This window comes from Pholcus phalangioides, unplaced genomic scaffold (genome assembly GCF_987345545.1).
Source record: "Pholcus phalangioides strain wild (caught in Gottingen) unplaced genomic scaffold, Ppha-v1.0 ptg000010l_1, whole genome shotgun sequence".
NCBI classification, from domain to species: Eukaryota; Metazoa; Arthropoda; class Arachnida; order Araneae; family Pholcidae; genus Pholcus; species Pholcus phalangioides.
In genome coordinates, this window is record NW_028301603.1 from 17,812,923 (window position 1) to 17,833,168 (window position 20,246).

The window sequence follows — 20,246 nt, forward strand, 5'->3', positions numbered from 1 at the left end:
CCCCGTAATTTTCTTGAGGAAATATGGTCAGCCTTATATCATATCTGTAAAGCGAAATTTTTAGGCTTTTTTTAAGTCATAAATGCATTTCTTGTGGAGTATATTCCGTCGGTATTATGAATGGGTCATAAAAATCATAGTTCCTTGTTAATAACAATTTTCAAATTTGTATGATAAAACGAAAAGTAATAAGACATCATCAAAGAAGTCCGTAGACTCAGAATGTATAAACCGTAACCGAAACTATTTTGCGTAATTTTTCAACCCAAAACAGAACTTTCCTCGTCTCTTTTCTGTTAATCGAGGTTTTTTTTCACAGTGTCGTGTTGTGTTGAGTCATTGCTTGCAGGGCACGGAGTTATATATATCAACTCTTCCATTATAACAATCCGAAATATAACAATAAGTGCAAAAATCCCATTGTTATGGCTCCAGCCTTCAGCAAGGTCGCGGCCCGCAACACGGCAATAATAGCTGGTGTCGTCGGTGGCATTTATGTCGCTTCCAGTGCTCGGTTGAGGAGAAGGCGAAAGAGGTGAGATTAATAAAACCTTTCTCTTCCCCCCGATTGTGTCGCAACAATGATCTCTCTTCACTCCCCCTCTTTCATTGTTAGGAAGACGCCCATTGTTGAACATAAACATTGCTGTTTGTAGGTGTCCATCTTCTGAGAGCGTAGATAATGCCATGAAATCCGGAATTTTTTTGAAACCGGCAATTCATGAATGTGAACAATAGGGGAAAAAAAATTGATAAGAAAACACTGTTTCATCTGTGCATCATCATCACTCTTGCATGTTGAATGATTCCAACTGTTATTGTTGTTTAAAATGTCATTGATAATTTCTGAAAAGAGCATTGTTTGAATGGTCATTGCCGAGTAAACCATTGTTTGAGTGACCTTTTTTGCCAGGTTCTTCCCGTGGGCCCAAGGTTGACCATTTCCGAAAAGGGCACTGTTTAAGTGGTTATTGTTGCGGAAACTGTTGTGTGAATGACCATTGTATGTTCCACAAACTGTAAATTATCATTGTTGGGTAGTCTATTGTTCAAATGATCATTGTTGGGTAGTCTATTGTTCAAATGATCATTGTTGGGTAGTCTATTGTTCAAATGATCATTGTTGGGTAGTCTATTGTTCAAATGATCATTGTTGGGTAGTCTATTGTTCAAATGATCATTGTTGGGTAGTCTATTGTTCAAATGATCATTGTTGTATAAACCATTGCTCAAATTATCATTATTGCATAAACCATTGTTCAAATGATCATTGTTGCATAAACCATTGTTTAAGTGACCTTTGTCGCTAGGTTCTCCCCGTGGTTCTCACATTAACCATTTCCGAAAAGAGCATCGTTTAAATGATCATTGTTGCATAAACCATTGTTTAATTGACCTCTGTCGCCAGGTTCTCCCGGGGTTCTCACATTAGCCATTTCTGAAAAGAGCATTGTTTAAATGTTCATTGTTACATAAACTATTGTTAATAGTCATTGTTGCATAATCTATTGTTAAAATGATCATTGTTGCATAATCTATTATTCAAATGATCATTGTTGCATAATCTATTATTCAAATGATCATTGTTGCATAATCTATTATTCAAATGATCATTGTTGCATAATCTATTATTCAAATGATGATTGTTGAAATGCTCATTGTTGCATAACCTATTATTCAAATGATCATTGTTCAAATGCTCATTGTTGCATAATCTATTATTCAAATGATCATTGTTCAAATGCTCATTGTTGCATAATCTATTATTCAAATGATTATTGTTCAAATGCTCATTGTTGCATAATCTATTATTCAAATGATCATTGTTCAAATGCTCATTGTTGCATAATCTATTATTCAAATAATCATTGTTCAAATGCTCATTGTTGCATAAACCATTGAACCATTGTTTGAATAGTCATTGTTGCATAAAAACATTGTTCAAGAGACTTTGTTGTCAGGTCCCCTCTTCCTTAACTCCACCCACATCTTTCAAAATGGACTGAAACTAACTTTAGGCCTGTTTACATAGAAAATGGGAAAAGTTTGTTTAAAACAGAGTTCAAAGATTTTCGTTAAAACCTGTTTTCATGTACCAGCATTTCACCTCCCTCCCTTCCACACTTTACTGAAGTCATCAGAGGTCGGCGTGCACAAAGGGTCATTGGAAAGGAGGTTACAACCCTCAAAAGCCCTGTTAACATGTGCAAATATTGTTGTAGCATTGGAAGTTCTAACACCCGCTTGATGACTTTTTTCCTTCGCAAGGAAAGAAATGGAGAGCAGTCATTGGTGTGAAAATCCTTGAAGCCGGTTTGAAACCCGTTTTTTCTACATCCCATGTGAATGGGGGCTAAAGATTCATAAGAAACAGGAGACAATGCCTGTTTTCCAATTTTTCCTCTTATAAAGGGCAAAAAAAAATCATCAAGTGGGTGTCAGAACTTCCACTGCTGCCAAATCAGCCATGTCAAATATTAATGGGGGAGAGGGAATTCAATGTCTCCCGATGGCCCCTGGTCCTACATTGTCACGGATGGAGATATGGGTGGGAGGGCAGGCAAATCCCAGGCATCAGGTTGCCATGGCAACTAGAAAATCCAAATTGGCGTCTAAAATTTTTATGTGTGATTACCAGGACTGGGCATTTTGCCAGCAAATGGAACAGTCACAAAAACTAGTAAAAACCAGGGCAAAAACTGGCAAAAATGGTTTTATGAATAAAATCATTTGCGCCAATGTGTATTATACACAACTGAGACTTGGAATCATTACAGCAATCAACTTTATACTGCTGTATTGTGGAAGCAATCTGGTGGAAAATACATTTACAAAGAAATAAATAGAGATATAAAATAATACATTATAATGGCCCCCACGTTATAACAATCATTCATTACATCGTTCTTAAGCAAAGTCATTTATGTTTTCCTACAGGTGAAGGCAGGCCCACAGCCAGAAATTTCGTTCGGGGGTGGGGGGGACCAAAGTGATAGAACTATAGGTTTGACTATATTTTTCCCTTTTTCCGGTCATTTTCTCACATTTTGGGGGATCAGACCCCCAAGTGCCCTTCCCCCCCCCCCCATGAGGTGAACATGATTCAGCCACACAGGGCAAACATTTTGCCACCCCTACAACTTTAAAATTTGATAATTCCATAACGCTGTTCTTTGTTCCAACACTTAAAACTGCCGCCCCCTAAATTTTTTTTCCTGGGACACAGTTGGCACTCTCCCCCCCCCCCCCCCAGTGGCCCTGCATTTATCTTTCAAATTATTGTAATTTTGCATGAATCTAACTAAGTATTTTATGAGCACAAAAACGAAAATAAATGAAAATAAGCAAAGGGAAATAATGATGTCATTGCTTTTAGTTCGAATCGGTTTTATAATCACAAATTTCCAGTTTTTCAAATACTGAAAGAACAATGCCTTTTGACACAATTTGAGTGAAGCGAATCGAAGGAGGTGATAGCAATCGAAATGCAATGACTAGCGAGTAGAAACCATGCACTGTTGGGAAAAACTTTTCTTGTCAACCTCAACCAAACTGGTGCAATATGCTCATTGTACACTTTCCCTTGTCAATAAATCAGTTTCTTTGAATATATACATTGGTTGTTTCTGTCCCTATATATGTTCGGGTATTCAATATGCCATTTAAAGACCCCCATGACCTCAGCATTCTCCATTATTCAAGTCATTTGCTCTAAACTATGGAATTATACTGACCGATAATGACAGTGGAAGGGAAAATAAGATCCTAATTTTGTTTTGGGGGGAGGGATAGCAAAATGATAGGAGGGGAAATTTTATGGAAATCCTTGGGAAATGACACATTCACAGCTTCCAAATAACAGTTGGTATTATAACGAGTTGGTGCTAAAATGGGTTTTTTTGCATTATAATCTCTGTATGGAAGATTTGTTTGCTGAAAATTTGTGGCAATAAGCAAGGTGGGTACTACAATGGGGGGGGGGGAGGGAGAGACTATAAATATGTATATGTATGAATCATGGCCACATCCCCAATCTTTCCAGTGTACTGTGTACATCCCACCTACCTATCCCTGCCCCCGTTACAGATGAGGGAGGAGCAAATTAGTCTAATGGCGAATCGGAGTGATGTTTCGTGTGTGTGTGTCTGTTATCAATAGGTTCTACTATGGTATTTATATAATTTCATTTGATTTGTTGTCCTGTATGAATTCTTCTAACTCATTTGTTTTTTTCCGTTTTAATCAACATCGCAGGGCTGAAGAAGTTGATGAAGTCGCATGCGCATATGCTCAGGTAATTTTATATGGATTTTTCTTTTTGGTCTGTGTGATCACAATGTTTAAAAACATTGTTGACGGAGAAAAGCATATTTTTTTCCTCAGTCATAGAAGACTAAATTTGGTTGGGGATACTGTACCGCAATATAACAGAATACATAAAAATGTTTTTTATTAATTCAAGAAGATAACGACATGGTGATAGATACTGTGTATCTGATTCCGTAGCAAATTGAAGATATATACATTGACATGTGGCTTAATCAGAATTCTCCATCACTAGCATGTATTGTATAATTATGTTTATTGGAAACAAGGTCCCTATATAGTTTAATGATTATGCTGTTTATTTTGTGCTGCCATCTATATTTTGAGTTAACAGCTCCATATATGCATCCCATATTTTAATTTTTTGAGTATAGCAACCCTATATCTATAATAGTACACATGATTCTTCGTCACAGGAGAGAAAAACCAGAAAAATAATATTATTGTGTTATTTCTCATTTTTTAGAAAGAAGAGAAAAAGGACAGAGTTCAGGTCGATTTGAGGTTTCTAAGGTAAAGAATTTGTGATTATCTTAGTGCATTTGCCAAATTTTAGCTCATTATGTAATAGACCTGGGGCTGAAACCCTGCATTCCGGTTCAAAAAATAGATTGAAATCGCTTTATTCATCGCACTGTCCACCAGTTTTAATCCACAAACATGGAAAACAGAAGCACCTGCTGGTGAGGTTTCTTGAAGATAACATTTTTGTTGAGGATATCAGTAAGCTGATAAACCATAACTGCAGAACACTAGTTGGGCTAAAGGCCTACCTTTCTGACTTGCAACATGGAAATGAATAACTGGGTAATATAAAGAGATTTTTTCTCGACCCATAATTAGACATGTAAATCTCACAAATAAAAAAATTTTGCAACAACAAAAAATTTCAGAACTGGAAATTTTTTATTTGCAAAAATTAAAATAAAAAATAAATATTTTGAGAATTTTGCATTTATTCACCCAAAAAAAAACTAAAAATTTTACATTTTTCTGCAAAAACATTTCTCAAACCAAAAATTTTGCATTTTTTTGCACAAATAAAAAAATAAATATTTTCATGTTAAGAATTTTCTATTCATTTGTAACGGGGAAAAAAAAAATCAAATAAAAAAATTTGCATTCACTTGCTGTTGAGATATTTACTGTAAGGTTTTCTTCACCTCATGTCCTCCTGTGTAGCTCAGTTGTGGTGGCGCTGCTGTAGCAATGAGAGAAAGTATATCACATGCTCATGCGTGTTTTCCCTCCTGTAGTTGCAGTAGTATGGTCAACGAGTCGTATTCATATGTACATCAGGTTAATCTCCAATTTACATTAAATAGTTATTTCATAATTGTAATGATTAGTAGTTCATGCTTTCAAATGATAACTGTGCTTAAATTTTCAACACTTGCAGAAAAAATGCAACTAAAAAATTTTGCATCCATCTGCAAAAATATTTTTAAAATTAAAAATATTGTATTCAATTTTCTTTTTCTACTTATTTTATTTATTTCCATATATGAAAAATTCACAAAGTATCAACACTTTCTTTCTTACCGTGCACAACTCAGTTCTATCGCCATCTGCAATTTACCGCCTAGGGAGTTGTGCCGGAAGTGTAAGTATGTATACCTAACAGTCTGAGTGTGTTTCTAGTGTTGTGTAGAATTTTTCAGTACTGCCATCTTTACTTCAGAAGTCAAGTAGGGCACGGTAGCCCAGGTCGATAAGATACTCGCCTAAAGTACCAAATGATATTAAGAGGTGTCGCGAGTTCGATGCCCAGTTCGTCCTTGTCAGAAAACTTTCCTATGACACAGGGGTACAACAAAAACGGCGACATGACCACAGAAAAAGATGTTTACTGCAGGGAGTCCAACATCAAGTGGTTAGCGCATCAACCTCTCGATGAGTATAAAAAACAGGCTGCCATTCGGAATCTGCAATAAATTGTAGCTCCCGGCCTAATTAGCCCTCGTGTGCAGAAAATGACAGTGGTGTGATAAAATGATCAAATGATGATGTGAGTCAAGTAAGCATCAACACGAATATAACGAGAGATACATGCAGGAGCATTAAAAAATGTAATACAAATTAATACATGTACAGTCGTACCACGGAAATGTATTCATCCGCAAAAATATTTTCCAAATCAAAAATTTTGCATGCATTTGGTAAAAATGAGCAAAACAAATGCATAATTTTAGTTATAGTTTAATTACGAAGGCAAGTATTAAAGTACTGTACTTAGTTGAAAGCTCTAGAATTCAAGTACTCAACATAAGTACTATCTATTTTCACTTCAAAAGTGTAAACTGTTAATATTTCACGAAAGAAAAAGAGTAAAAACAAAAATTTCACATTTTTTTCATCGAAATTGGCAAATTTCACATAAATTTCGTAAATACAAAAAACTTTACATCTTCTACCCATAATGCATACATCAAGGAAATCTTTTTGTACACTGTTGCCATCTTGGGAGGCCATTTGCTGAAGTTAAAGTGTTAAGGTAGGCTATGTCACAATACTGCTCGTGAAATAAACATAGCGGAATCGTGTGTTTCTGTTGTGATGTATAAAATAGTACACTTGTGGGTTGCAAGATGACCAGGGAGGGTTTGGTTCTCAGTAGAGACAGCGAACATATCTTTCCGAGTTCACCTTGGCATATTGTCCAGGAAAACTATTTTTCCTTAAAGTGGTTAATAATTTGGAAATTAAATAATCGTCAATAAAATAATTTCTGAGAAAACAATTTTCACCTCTCATTGAAGAAGGCACTAATTTCATACACTGGGATTTCATAATTTTGATATTTTTTGTGAATTGTTGTTATGTTCAGCGCATGATTTTCAATGTTCTTTCTCCATTTTCAGGCAACTTCAAGGTGTTTTGAAAATATTAATGCCAGGATTTCTCACACCCGAGGCAAGTCATTTCAAACATTGTAGTTTGAACTTTTTTTAAGACAGGAAAAATAACTTAGAAAACAGCCGATAGGTGACGCTGACGTACACAAGTCAAAGAAAAGATATGCAAATAATGAACAGAATGCCTCCAAATCATTTATTACAGCAGTATGTGTTCCACATGGTCACCACCACAGGGAATAACAGGGATAAAATAACAACAAAGCTTTATCCTTCGCATCCTTGTTCAAATGCACAGTTTACAACGGTGAACTAGTTGTGGATCAGGAGCAAAAGTTCTTATAACCATGTCATTTGCATATTTCCACTGAAGTCGCCCCTACCAGATCCGCTTTTGAGTTATTTTCTTTCCCTGTCTTAAAAAAATTCCCATGACCTAGCGATGCTAACCCTGCAAACTGTTTTTTATTTCAGTTTTTTTTCCGGTTTTTATGTATTTTTAAAGTTTCTGCAGACTTTTCGCCCACCCTGTATACAGTATTATATTTTTATCAGTATTATACATGAATTAAAATATATATATATATATACACACAATAAATTTTTCTTATGATTCCAGTTCTTGTATATTGTGTTAATATCTGCTACTCTTATTGGGCGGACATATTGTGATTTGTGGATGATTCAAAATGGAACCGTAATTGAAAGGTACATTTTTTACGCAACTTTTTATATATAATGTTTCAGAAAGTTATTCTTCAGATTATTAGTTCATTCGATTTAGATATAATAATCTTCCCATTACAATCAATTGCATAATTTTGGGTTTTCCTGTTCTCTAGGGCTGTTATAACAAGAGATATATCGTTATTCAGAAAAAGTCTGGAAGAATTTATCTTAGCAATGCCAGTGGTAAATATTTCATTTATTGACATAGTATTGTCATAAGACTTGGTTGATGCTAAGTATTTCGTGAGGAATATGCATCAAAATGTTCAAACCAAAATTTTTAATTTTAACTTATTAATTTTTTAATTTATTTATTGTCCCTCTATTAATTCATCATTATTATAATAATAAGCAATAAAATATTTTCAATATTTAGAGAATTTGTCTCTTTCTTACCTTATTTATGAAATGCATTAATTTTTCTTTCTTCTTTTCTAGCTTTCCTTTGTAAATAACTTCATGAAGGTAATTATCAAATTTTTTATGTAATTTTTTTTTTAATCAAAAATTTTTAATATTTTTTTTATAAAATTAAGGGACTTTTTTACAGACCTTGACGTTTTTCTAAAATTAATTGTCATAATTGTGACTTTCCAAAAAATATTTCTATCATACATTTTTTTATCTTCTTTTTTTTTTCTCTAATTATTATTAGGCTATGTATCACACATTTTTTCCAGAATTTGAAAATATAGGATACATTGTTGAAGATATAACCATATATTTTTCTTCGCCTGATTCAGTCAGACAGTTTTTGTAGAAGTTTTTTTTTTTTTAATCATACCCCAATTTTCTGAACAACTACAGCATTTTCTGCAAAATTTTCTTTTATCCCTTCGTTAATTTCTTTTTTCCCTTCTGCTGATTGATTAAAAAGAATAAACAATGTTAAAATCGAAAAAAAAAATAAACAGACTTTGGTCTATCAATCAATTGCATCTATCATTTAATATGTAAATGTATAAAGTTATGAAACTTTTTTATTTAAAAACATATTTGCTATACTTTTTTTTAGTTTGGGCTCAATGAACTTCGCCTTCATTTTCGCTCAAGACTGACGAAGTATCTTTATGATAAATACATGAAGTATGTGTTGTTTTTTTTTCACATGTATTATTCAATTTTTAAACATGAAAATTTTATAATGATTAATGCATGAAAATAAATATTTAAAAATATATGTACAGTAAAACTTCAATTAACCATCACCGCCCGAAACCAGGGCCGTGATGGATAACCGAATAGATGGATAACAGAAATATCTTAATACATATGTACAGTAATGCATTGCCGTACACAAGGGGGGGGGGTGTTTGAGATTCTTACCCCCAGCCAAGATTATAGTTTTATTTTGCAGAAAAAAACAAATATAAACCCCCTTCCCCCCTTCAGAAGGAAAAAAAATTGAGCCCCACCCCTGAGAAAGAACTGCGTATGCCTATGCAGTAACATGCTTTCACTGCGGGCTTGGGACGAAATGAAAATAAAATCCTCTAAAAGTGAATAACACATACATATTGTATTTCATTTTACACAAAACGATCAATATAAACTTCAATATAAGGTCAGCCCAGGCAGTGGCGATATTGAAAATAGCGTCCTTTATGTTGTATCTTTTCAGTCATATCATCATCATCAGATGAAATCGAGCCTTCGATAAAAGCTTTTCTGTAACGTTGCTTCATAATTTTCATTATGCCCTGGTCCATAGGCCTGATAAGTGGAGTTGCATTCGCAGGGAGAAAGAGGCATGTGATTTTGCTATCATCACCTTTGAGTTCACAAGAGGGTTGTTTCGGGGGCATTGCCATATTAATAGCAGTGCTTCCTGCGGCAACTTCTTTTCAGCCATATGAGCTCTAACTTGAGGCACGAAATGAAAAAACTGTTTGGACCATCCAAGCACTTTTTTGTGCATAATAGTTCACAGGCAATGCGTTCATATTTAAATTTTCGAAAGCACATGGTTTTTTGGACTTACCATTTACAGGGTAATCTGTGATTGCCAGTGACATTTGCACAAACCATTGCAGTGATCATATCTTTTTAGACCTTGAAACCTGGGACTGTTTTTTTATATTTTTTTTTATATATTTTTTTAGAGGATGGCGGATAACAGAAACTGAAGGTTAAACAAGTGACTGTTAATCGAAGTTTTACTGTATGTATATATATGTATGAATTTTGGGGAAAATTATTACGTTTAAGCTCTCTAATTCAGGGGGTTCTTAATCAAGAGTCCTTGGAGAAATCTGTGGGGAATTTCAATGATCACGAATGAGAAAGCAATTTAATATTTTCATTTATTTTTATTTGATATTGTTCTGTCAAGGACTCTGTGGCTATTACTCATTTTATTGGCAGGGGCTCGCAAACTATCAATCGCAGCTCCCCCTTGGACTAATCAAAATTTATCTGTGGCTCCCCATAGAATAATTGGATAAAGAATGGCTTCAAAGGCACAAAATAGGCAAACATCAATATCTCCAGCTCATTGCAATGCCCTAGGATCCCTGACACACACTTTGAAAACCAGCAGCATAGGGAGTCTGTGACTATTCATTGAAGCGTAGGGAGCTGTGGTCTTCATCTTTTGTCACAAGGTATCTCTAATCAGATGATGATGAGACATATCCTGGCAAACATTTCTATAAGCATAATATTTGAATGAAAAATGTTTGTTTGCACCAGTGTGTTTTGTCTGAAAATAACAAAATTGCCTAAAACTCTAAAAGTGTTCTTCAAATATTGTGGCCATGTAATCACGATACAGTAATACCCCGACTTACGTCTGCTCAACTTACATAACCCTCATTTATGTTGTCTTATCATAAGAATTTTTTTAAAAATTAGATGCACTTTGAACAAATCTGGAAAGCTTTTGACATTGCATTCATAGGATGAAAACGTTTAACTAGTGAGAATCAAATCTAAAAGCAGAGGCATTGGAAATGTTATGCATCTGTGGGTGCTTGGATCGAGCTTTATATGGCAAATTTTAATTTCTGAATGAATTAATGTGGGGTAGTCAGACCAGTGGCACAGAATACGTGGGTGCTCGTACCCACTGCACATCCGGCTCCGATGCCACGGTCCAAAAGGTTAATTTATTAGAAGGGATAAAGAATTCTTCTCATCTACCTCCCTTTCCTTTTCTCTCCTTTTAAAGAGGGAGGGAATAGTATTATCAATATATGAGATGAATTACCTTGTCTTTTTCAACCTACTGTGTTAGTCTTGGAACGAATTACTGGCATATGTGGAGGTATGACTGTACATATAATACATAATAAATGATGGTTTGTATTCGCAAATGTAAAAAGTATTTGCCAATTTTACTCTAATCATAAGACATACAAATTTCTATAACATTATTTATTAGTTCAGTTTGTGAAATCATTAACTCTTACAAGAACTATCTCTGTATTTTCAGTGGTATAATTTATTATAAGATGAGTAATATTGACAATCGCATTGCAAATCCTGATCAGCTGATGACTCAGGACGTTGATAAGTTCTGTGGAAGTGTTACAGATCTATATTCCAATGTCAGCAAGGTATGTATGTCTTAATTTGCTTTTGATTATTTTTACAAAACAGATCTGCAGTTAAGTTTTGCTTTAATATCAAATTACTTTGCATTTTTATACCATAATTAGCTATAATACGCGGCACCGTCAGAGTTTTCACCATATACTTGGCAGCATTAAAGAAGTGACAAACTGTTTAAAAAGGAATAACCACATCTGAAACGCATTGTTTTGGAACCTAAAAATTCCGGAAGTTGTGTTGAGGACCAAGAACCATTGTCATTCAACAGTTTTTTTCCCCATTTTGGGCATTTGCTCAGCTCTGAAGAACTTTTAAAGCTCCTATTAAGACATTGTTCAAGTCCGGTCCAGTTTGTTATGTATACAGAATTTTGTGGAGATTGGTCTAAAATTGTGGATTTCCATAGAGAATGTATACACACACTCAATCACAACCACACACACACAGACAGAACATCAATTGTATATATATAGATTTATACAGACTAGACAGATCTGTGGTTTGCTACTTCCATTATATAATACAACACTTATCGTTGCATCATTATCAGTAATGGTAATACTTTCTATTAGCTGATAACGTTCTTCTGATTATATAAGATAGTTTCAGTGACGTTTCTTTGTCCGTGCTGAATGCTCCACAATTGCCTCTAGTGCATTCTTCCGCAAATTCTTGCGGCAATCGACTGTATGCAGGCATGAATATCTTGAGGTCATTTCTTGTTTTTTCTTCGCAATAATTTCATACGGTTCAAGTCAATAGATTCTAATATGATGTAAATAAAATGTTATGGTCATCTTTTTCTCATGCTCTCGTTGGGCATTTTGCTTGTTGTGGCCTTGTATTTGTATTGTATTTTCCTCTTTTAAAAATTCTCACATTTTCCTTGCATTGTCAAACAAAGAACATAACGAGGAAATTTGAAATATTCAATATTTATTAGAATTCATTTTTCATGGTTAACAACAGGAAAAAGTATATTTATTAGAAATCTTTAAAATTAAAATTTGAAATTTATTTGAATATGTATATGATATTTATCATTTTTTTCCCACATAACAGCCTCTGTTGGACATAATAATATACGTCAAAGGACTGGCCTCATCTATAGGAGTTGAGGTATGACGAACAACTGTAATTACATAGCTTATTTATTAACTCATTTTTAATTTTGTCTACTCCAGCTCAGGGGATGATCTGGAGCTCGCTGTTGGGAGAAGTGATTTTTTCACATTGCTGTGGATAGGGTGACCATATGTCCTGTATTTTCTGGGATAGTCTCAGTTTTCTCAGTTTTTTTTTTCTCCATCCCAACTTTTTTGAAAAAAAATGCTCCCCCACTCCCCGTTTTTTAGTTGGAAGTTTTCCTGAATTTGTTATTTGATCAAAAATGTTGATACAAGTACAGTAGACTCTCTGTAACTTGACACCCCGAAAGTATCAAGAAACATGTCGACTTGAGCAGATGTCGAGTTAGCAGGGTTTTACTCTAAATTTTTGTCCGATCGTTTTTGTGTACGTAATTATTATATACATTCTAACAATTGTATTAAATAAAATGCTATTTCTCATTAATTTTAATTTGCAGTTATTTCAAAATAGAATCAAAACGTATAAAAATATTTACCTCATGAAAAATAATCAAGTATATTTGCTTCTTTTCCTTTCCGAAGAGAAAACAAAAATTTGGTTACACTATTCAGTTTATACTGCGATTGTTCGGCTTTTTCCTGACTGCGTAGGAAGTGACGTATCACATCTAGAGTTTTTAGTGCATCATGGAGAGATGGTGCATATACTTCTTCATCTGAACTTCCTGATTCTATTTCGTCGAAACATGAAGCACATGCTTTGGGGGATTGATTCTAGAATATAATCGTCTGCTAAAAGTCCCGAAGTTACAAGATCAGAGTCAATACTCACAAATTCATCGTCGATACAATCACCCATAGTGCTATTTATGCTTCCTCCACATTTAATCTGGGAGGAATTTTCGGAGAAATAATTGTTTTCCAAAGACTCAGAACAAAAAACAACTTGACGGAAGCAGTTCTGAATTGTGGCACTTGTGCCTGAGTTCCACATGCAAAATCAATCATTTAACTGCATCTAAAATATAAATTTTTGCGTCCATTCTAACATCCACAAATTCACAAATTTTTTGTCTGTAATTTTCTGTAAAAAGTTTTCATACTTAGGATATCTCCTAATTTCCTTGATTGAGACTTTTGCGAAATCTTTTGCTTTCTCTTGAACTACTGATCCTGATAATAGGATTGAGTGAGATTGAGGGATTTGAACCACAAAAGAGTTGCTTCCTCTACATCGCTGAATTCTGATTTCTTGCTTGGTTCATAATGCTGAAAAAAAATTTCCTTATTTTTAGCAAATGTTGAAATGGGTTCCGTGCAACTCCGTATTCTTCGGCAAGTTCACTCTGAGTTTTTCCCGGTTCTAGTTTTTTAAAATTTTTGATTTTAAAGTTAAGGTATGAAGTTCGCATTTAGCCACAATATCAAAACTCACAATAGGGATCACACCCCACTTCTTTTGGCCATGAAAGACCTGTCCTGGAAATGCCACTAAAATGATAGGCCAGCCAAGAGGCTTCAAACATTCATTCTTTACGTGCACCCCCCTCCCCACCCATAGCGCATAAAAGAGACCCATCATATAGAACAAAGAAAAAAGGATTATCGAAGTACCCACGGACTACATCAAAAAATTCTTAGAATGGTAACACATGAGAAATTATAAAAACCAGTCATAGTAAAGGGATAAAAATCATAGTCGACTTAAGCGGAGTTAAACCAAACATGTGTCGAGTTAGAGAGTTTCCCCTTCATTGAAATTAGTATTGGGCCAACCAAGGGAATAATAGATGTCGAGTTATCCGGATAGTCGAGTTACAGAGAGTCTACTGTAATTTTCAACGAATTTATTGAATGCAATATCATATTTGTATTTTGTAGGGTATTTGCCCTCCATAAATCCGTGCCTGCTCCAGCTGCATTTCTTGCTTCTTTTTTTTTAAAAAAACGAGTTCTTACATATTGATTTCACATTTTTTGCTACTGCTGCTGCATTGTGTTGATTTTGTGCGATAAAGTTTTAAATTTACTTCTTTGTGTGTCACAGTTTTTTGTTGTAAGAAAAATTATATAAAAAGATCTCTTGTTTTTTCATTTTGTAATGAGATTATTTAATTGGCTAATGGATTTTGAGCTCTTTCAGTTGAAAAATTAATTTTTTCCCACTTACAAACTATAGTTACCGTGATTCATTTTTTCACATATTTTTCTCAATTTGATAAATTGAGTGTTTACATTTTGATTTTCGATTCAAATAAAAGTTAAGACTTCTTTAAAAATCAAACTATTTCCTACATTTTCTTTTCTTGTTTCACGTAGGGGCCAAGTTTGATGCTGTTGTATCTCCTATTAGCTGGTTCTGTTCTCACGAGGTTCGAAATGTTTTCTTATTAATTGAACCAAGATTCATGAAATTATATAGGATGCTCAGATTTTTATTTTAAATACTATATACATCATAGGCATATGCAGAATTTTCTCAAGGGGAGGTAGGTTTTCAATTTTTTTTTTCTTCTCAAGGAGGGGTTTTTACGTTTTTACTTACAAAATAACACTATAATTTCAGCTTCAGAGGGAGATTTAGAACCCCAAAACCCCCTTTGCATACGCCAATCATATACATAGATTTTCATATATACCACCTATATACAGTCAAACCTCGTTAGTGTGTCACCCGGTTAACACGTCACTCCGCTTATCTGGTCACTTTTTGGAAGTCCCAATTGTCCTCAGGCAGGAATTGGCAAGCTATGGCTTACTCCGTTTAATGAGTCACTCCGCTTACTAAGTCATATTTTTGCTCTCCCAAGAGTGACTCAATAACGAGGTTTGACTGTACATACATTAATGATGTACTAAAACCTCTGATTTTTATGTATGCATAATGTGATACTTTTGATATAATACCTCTTATAACGATTTCTTTCTACAGTTCCGTGAGTATCACCTCCCCCCCCCCCCCCCCGTAAAAGTGTTTCACTGCTTTTACAAAACATTCGCTAACAATTGTATAAAACAAATTATGGACTTTCTTTGTGGTTGTTGCTACATGGTAGTTGTTTCCTTTTTCATAATGTTGTGGTATTATGTTATATATGTTATATTACCTTTTCCATAATGCCATGGTCATTCAAATTCAAGTCTTACATCATCATCGATGGGGGGAAGTGGGCAACAAAATTTGTATGACCCTCAATAAATGAGTCTCTGCCCAGACAGCAAGGAAATAAGTCAGTGAGTGACCAAAAGAGTGACCTAGTAAGTTTGCAAACACGTGAGTGAACAAAAGAGTGACTAAGAGCATCATCAAGCATGTAAATGGTCAAATGAGTGGCTCACAGAGTGAAGAATCACAGTGAGTGACCTAGGGCATGTGCAAGTATGTGAGTAGCCAAAGCAGTGTGCAAGCATGTGAGTGATTAAAACAATGTGCAAGCATGGAGTGAGAAAAAGAGTGACGTAGAGTGAGCAAGCATGTAGATGACTATACGAGTGCCCTTTAGAGAATGAGAAAGCATGTGAATGACCAGACGAGTGACCTACAGCGCGAGGGACCAGGTCAGTGAGTGACCTTAGATTGTGTAGAATCCAGTGAATGACTAAAAGAGTGACTTTAGAGACACAGTTTACTTGCAAGAGGGGGAGAGGGGGTGGCCAAGCAGGTTATAAAGGGCGGCGAGTTTGAGGAAAGAGTAGTGAAAAAAATTAGACTAGAATGGGAGAAGGGTGGCAAAACCATAAATGCACCTCTGCATCCATGTACAGAAAAACCAGACACACCTCCACGTTAAAATGTACAGTAGAACCTCATTAAAATGGGTCCTGTTTATAACGGACTGTTAAAAAAAAAATTAATAATAATAAAGGGTGTTTATTTTTATCTGGCAAGTTTAAAGTTTCCAAGCAATGATCAGCATTGTTTTGTGTAAACATAGATGCGCTGCATGATTTATACCACTCGCTAGCCAGAAGAATTAAGATTAATGCGGTGTATACCAGGGGGTTTAAGCTACTGTCACATTTTTCGCAAAATGCGAAAGAAAATCTTAGAATGTGAAAGAAGTGGTAACCACTTTTGCAAAAATGCGTACAGGAGGTATGGAACGAGTAGACATCCAACCATCAATCATTACATTAGCATTGTAGCATTTTGCTAAAGCTTTTCTCCCCATACGCTCTCGCTTTTTTGCGAAAGGAATTTTTTATCTAGCTTAAACCCTGGTGTATATATACACATGATTTTCAATTCAACCTATGTTGAAGGCTGTTTTTTTATTTGATATATAATGAACATTTTTTTACTGCTAACTACTGTGCTTTCATTGATGTAAACATAGTTGCATTACACCCATATGAGAATTACTTGTTTATAGAACTGACTTTTTCATTGAAATGGACAACCTTTGGTCATAGGCGGAGATAGACTTGAAAATGGGGGGGGGGGGGGCGCGATGCTGATGATGTCAGTTCATATATGCGCATATACATTAGATCAATCGGGTCCACCTTTGACCTTGGGGAGGGGGGGTCAGTGTGTCCCCCCCCCCATATCTCCGTCCATGCCTTTGGTTCTATTTGTCTGTTATAATGAGGTATTGTTATAATGCAATATTAAACATGAGCCTGTTTTCTTAAGTAAAACATATATGTGTTTAATAATAGTATAAGCACATAGTGTGTGTGTTATAATTTACTAATGGAAAAAATGGTAACCAAGTTGTTATGCAAGATAATTTCTTATGATTTTACAAATTATTCCACCTATTCCCGTAGGTTAAGGAGGCCTATTGGATCGCTCACAATGTTGGAACAGAAACTTGAAGGTGAACTACGATATGTTAACTCCAGGCTCATTACTAACAGGTATGCATTTTGGAAACATTGCTGGACAATTATTAGTTTTTTACAGACTAATTACATAGAATTACTTAATGTCCATTGATTGTCTTTTATAAGGCTTTTACGAGTATGTTATTAAACTCTGCCTATTCTCCCTCTGTGAATTGTGCATCGCTAAAAGACTGACTGACTAACTGAGGTAGATGCATTTCCTCAAAGAGTACCAAGTCTATCTCTATAGACTCCCATAACTCGGGTGACCATACGTCCTGTATTTCCCAGGACTGTCCCAGTATTTTCTATTTTTCTGGCCATCCCGATTTTTTGGCAAAAGTGTCCCAGTTTTTTACGTGAAGCCTACTTGAATTTTTATTCTTTATTGAAGTCAAAGATTGAAATTATTTTTCAACTCATAAATTATATTATGATAATTACAACTATAAATAAGAATATTAATTTCCCATATTTGTCTTGGTGAGCATTTTACCTCGTGGAATTCATTTTAATCCACTGCAATTTGCAGTAATGCTTCATTTCCCACCATATTGTTTTCCCCCGTAATTTCAGCAATATTTGGCAACTTTGTTCAGTTTTGGCAATAATTGGCAATGTCCTGTATTTGTAATCCCAATTTCTTGTATTTCTCTCGAAGAAATATGGTCATTTTAATGTTTTAATGTGGTTTGTGAAAAAGATATTCGTGCAGAGGGGGATATTTTTTGGGTTTTTCATTAAAATTTAGTTCAAATTTTTCTGATAGAAGACGCTGCATGAAAGCAAATCCCTGGAAACATGCAGATCAGTCTCCTATATAACAGGGGGTGAACTATTAACAGCTCATTTCCAAATTTTCCTGTTACAGGCGCTTACATAATGTTTTCATTGTAATTTTAGCATTGATGGATAAAGAACTGTTACGCTGAAGCTATAAATATAAAATTTGGTCAGTATTATATTTTATAATGTAGATACCCACTAAGAGATGGAATTTCTGAAAACTCAACACTTAAGTTGATCATGAGGCATTCAAATATTATATGGGAGAATCATCGCAAAGTAATTTTCAGATTACCAAATCCACACGAGCGAAGCCACGGGTAACAGCCAGTAAAACATAGGCATATGCAGAATTTTCTCAAGGGGGGGGGGTGTTTCAGGTTTTGTTTTCCTCCTGAGGGGGAGTTTACGTTTTTTCCTGCAAAATAACACTAATCTTGATGCCTGAATGGGGGGATCCCCAACTCCCCTTTGTCTACGCCAATGCAGTAGAATATAAATAAATATGGTATATATTAAAAATAGCAAACTACACATGCAAAAAACAATTAGGCGCCATTGCTTTAATAGCTGTCATTTAACATCATCAAATAACATTTAAAAGAAGTCAATTGGCATTTGAAAAATATTCGGAAGCTGCCATTTTGAATGTCTGGCATTACTGCAATAGGCGAAATCTGAGATGGCCTCATATCTAACATTAAATCTTTATATATGTAGCATATGTGCCCAAAATTCAAATATTATATGGGGGAATCATCACAAAGTAATTTTCAGATTACCAAATCCACACGAGCGAAGCCACGGGTAACAGCCAGTAAAACATAGGCGTATGCAGAATTTTCTCAAAGGGGGGGATGTTTCTGGTGTTTCCTTCTGTGGGGGAGTTTACGTTTTTTCCTGCAAAATAACACTAATCTTGGTGCCTGAATGGGGGGGATTAGAACCCCAACCCCCCCTTTGTGTACATATAAATAAATATGTGTAGAATATAAATAAATATGGTATATATTAAAAATAGCAAACTACACATGCACAAAACAATTAGGCACCATTGCTTTAATAGCTGTCATTTAACATCATCAAATAACATTTAAAAGAAGTCAATTGGCATTTGAAAAATATTCGGAAGCTGCCATTTTGAATGTCTGGCGTTACTGCAATAGGTGATCCAATACTTCCATCATTAACGACACAATTATTTCATTTATCTACAACACTATGTTGATGAAATTGTTTTACCTCAGACATGAATCGCCAGCTAAAGCTTTACAAACTTGTAGAACTTGAGACTCTAATTCGCATATATCCAGTGATTTGTTTCTGTGCAGAACCCTCTATCAACAAAAATTTGAAATAATTTTTGGATATTTTTTTTTTTTTTTTGTACCAAAAAAAAAATCCCCTTTAGTGGGAATGACTTTTCGCAAACTGCATTCAAATATAACAATTTTCTTCAATGCCTTCAATTTTTATAAATTTTTAAACTATTTATTTTCAACTATTTACAAATTCATGGGACGTATTGTATAACATCTCTGTCAACTGGGGATTTTTGTATTACCATTTTCTAGTTACTTTATTACAAGGCTTTACAAATCGAAAGGAAAAAAAAAAATTTAGGTTCTAGCCAAATTTCTTAGGAGCCAAGCATTTATTTTTCCAGAGAAAAACTGCCCAGAGTTTTACCAGATTTGGTTGCCCCTTACCATGTTGGTGCATGTAAACACAATTTCCGAATTTCTCTCTGTTGTTCTCAAAATCCAATTTAGTGATAACGTTTTGGAAATTTCATGCACCTAATGTCAATTTTTCAATCCCAGTGGTGACTCACAAATCATGTTTTTTAAAAAAACATAAGTTCTGCTGCTATTGTTCAAAAATCTATGATGAATATATAGTCAAACCTCGTTAATGAGTCACTCTTGGGAGAGCAAAAATATGACTTAGTAAGAGGAGTGACTCGTTAAACGGAGTAAGCCATAAATGTGCCGATTCCTGCCTGAAGACAATTGGGACTTCCAAAAAATGACCCGGTAAGCAGAGTGACTTATTAACCGGGTGACGCACTAACGAG

The 20,246-nt window shown here is 34.8% G+C and overlaps 1 protein-coding gene across 1 annotated transcript in view; it reads left to right on the forward strand.

The window, feature by feature from the left end:
* The first annotated feature begins 239 nt into the window (after positions 1 to 239).
* Positions 240 to 20,246, forward strand: part of Abcd3 (ATP binding cassette subfamily D member Pmp70) — a 43,205-nt gene continuing 23,198 nt past the window's right edge. The window contains exons 1-12 of the mRNA XM_089237765.1: positions 240 to 535; positions 4,255 to 4,294; positions 4,793 to 4,839; positions 7,188 to 7,239; positions 7,801 to 7,889; positions 8,024 to 8,093; positions 8,349 to 8,375; positions 8,926 to 8,996; positions 11,344 to 11,467; positions 12,525 to 12,581; positions 14,873 to 14,925; positions 17,327 to 17,416. Of these exons, the coding sequence (XP_089093891.1) occupies positions 426 to 535; positions 4,255 to 4,294; positions 4,793 to 4,839; positions 7,188 to 7,239; positions 7,801 to 7,889; positions 8,024 to 8,093; positions 8,349 to 8,375; positions 8,926 to 8,996; positions 11,344 to 11,467; positions 12,525 to 12,581; positions 14,873 to 14,925; positions 17,327 to 17,416 (830 nt within the window). The 5' untranslated portion in view covers positions 240 to 425. The remainder of the gene's footprint in view (positions 536 to 4,254; positions 4,295 to 4,792; positions 4,840 to 7,187; positions 7,240 to 7,800; positions 7,890 to 8,023; positions 8,094 to 8,348; positions 8,376 to 8,925; positions 8,997 to 11,343; positions 11,468 to 12,524; positions 12,582 to 14,872; positions 14,926 to 17,326; positions 17,417 to 20,246) is intronic.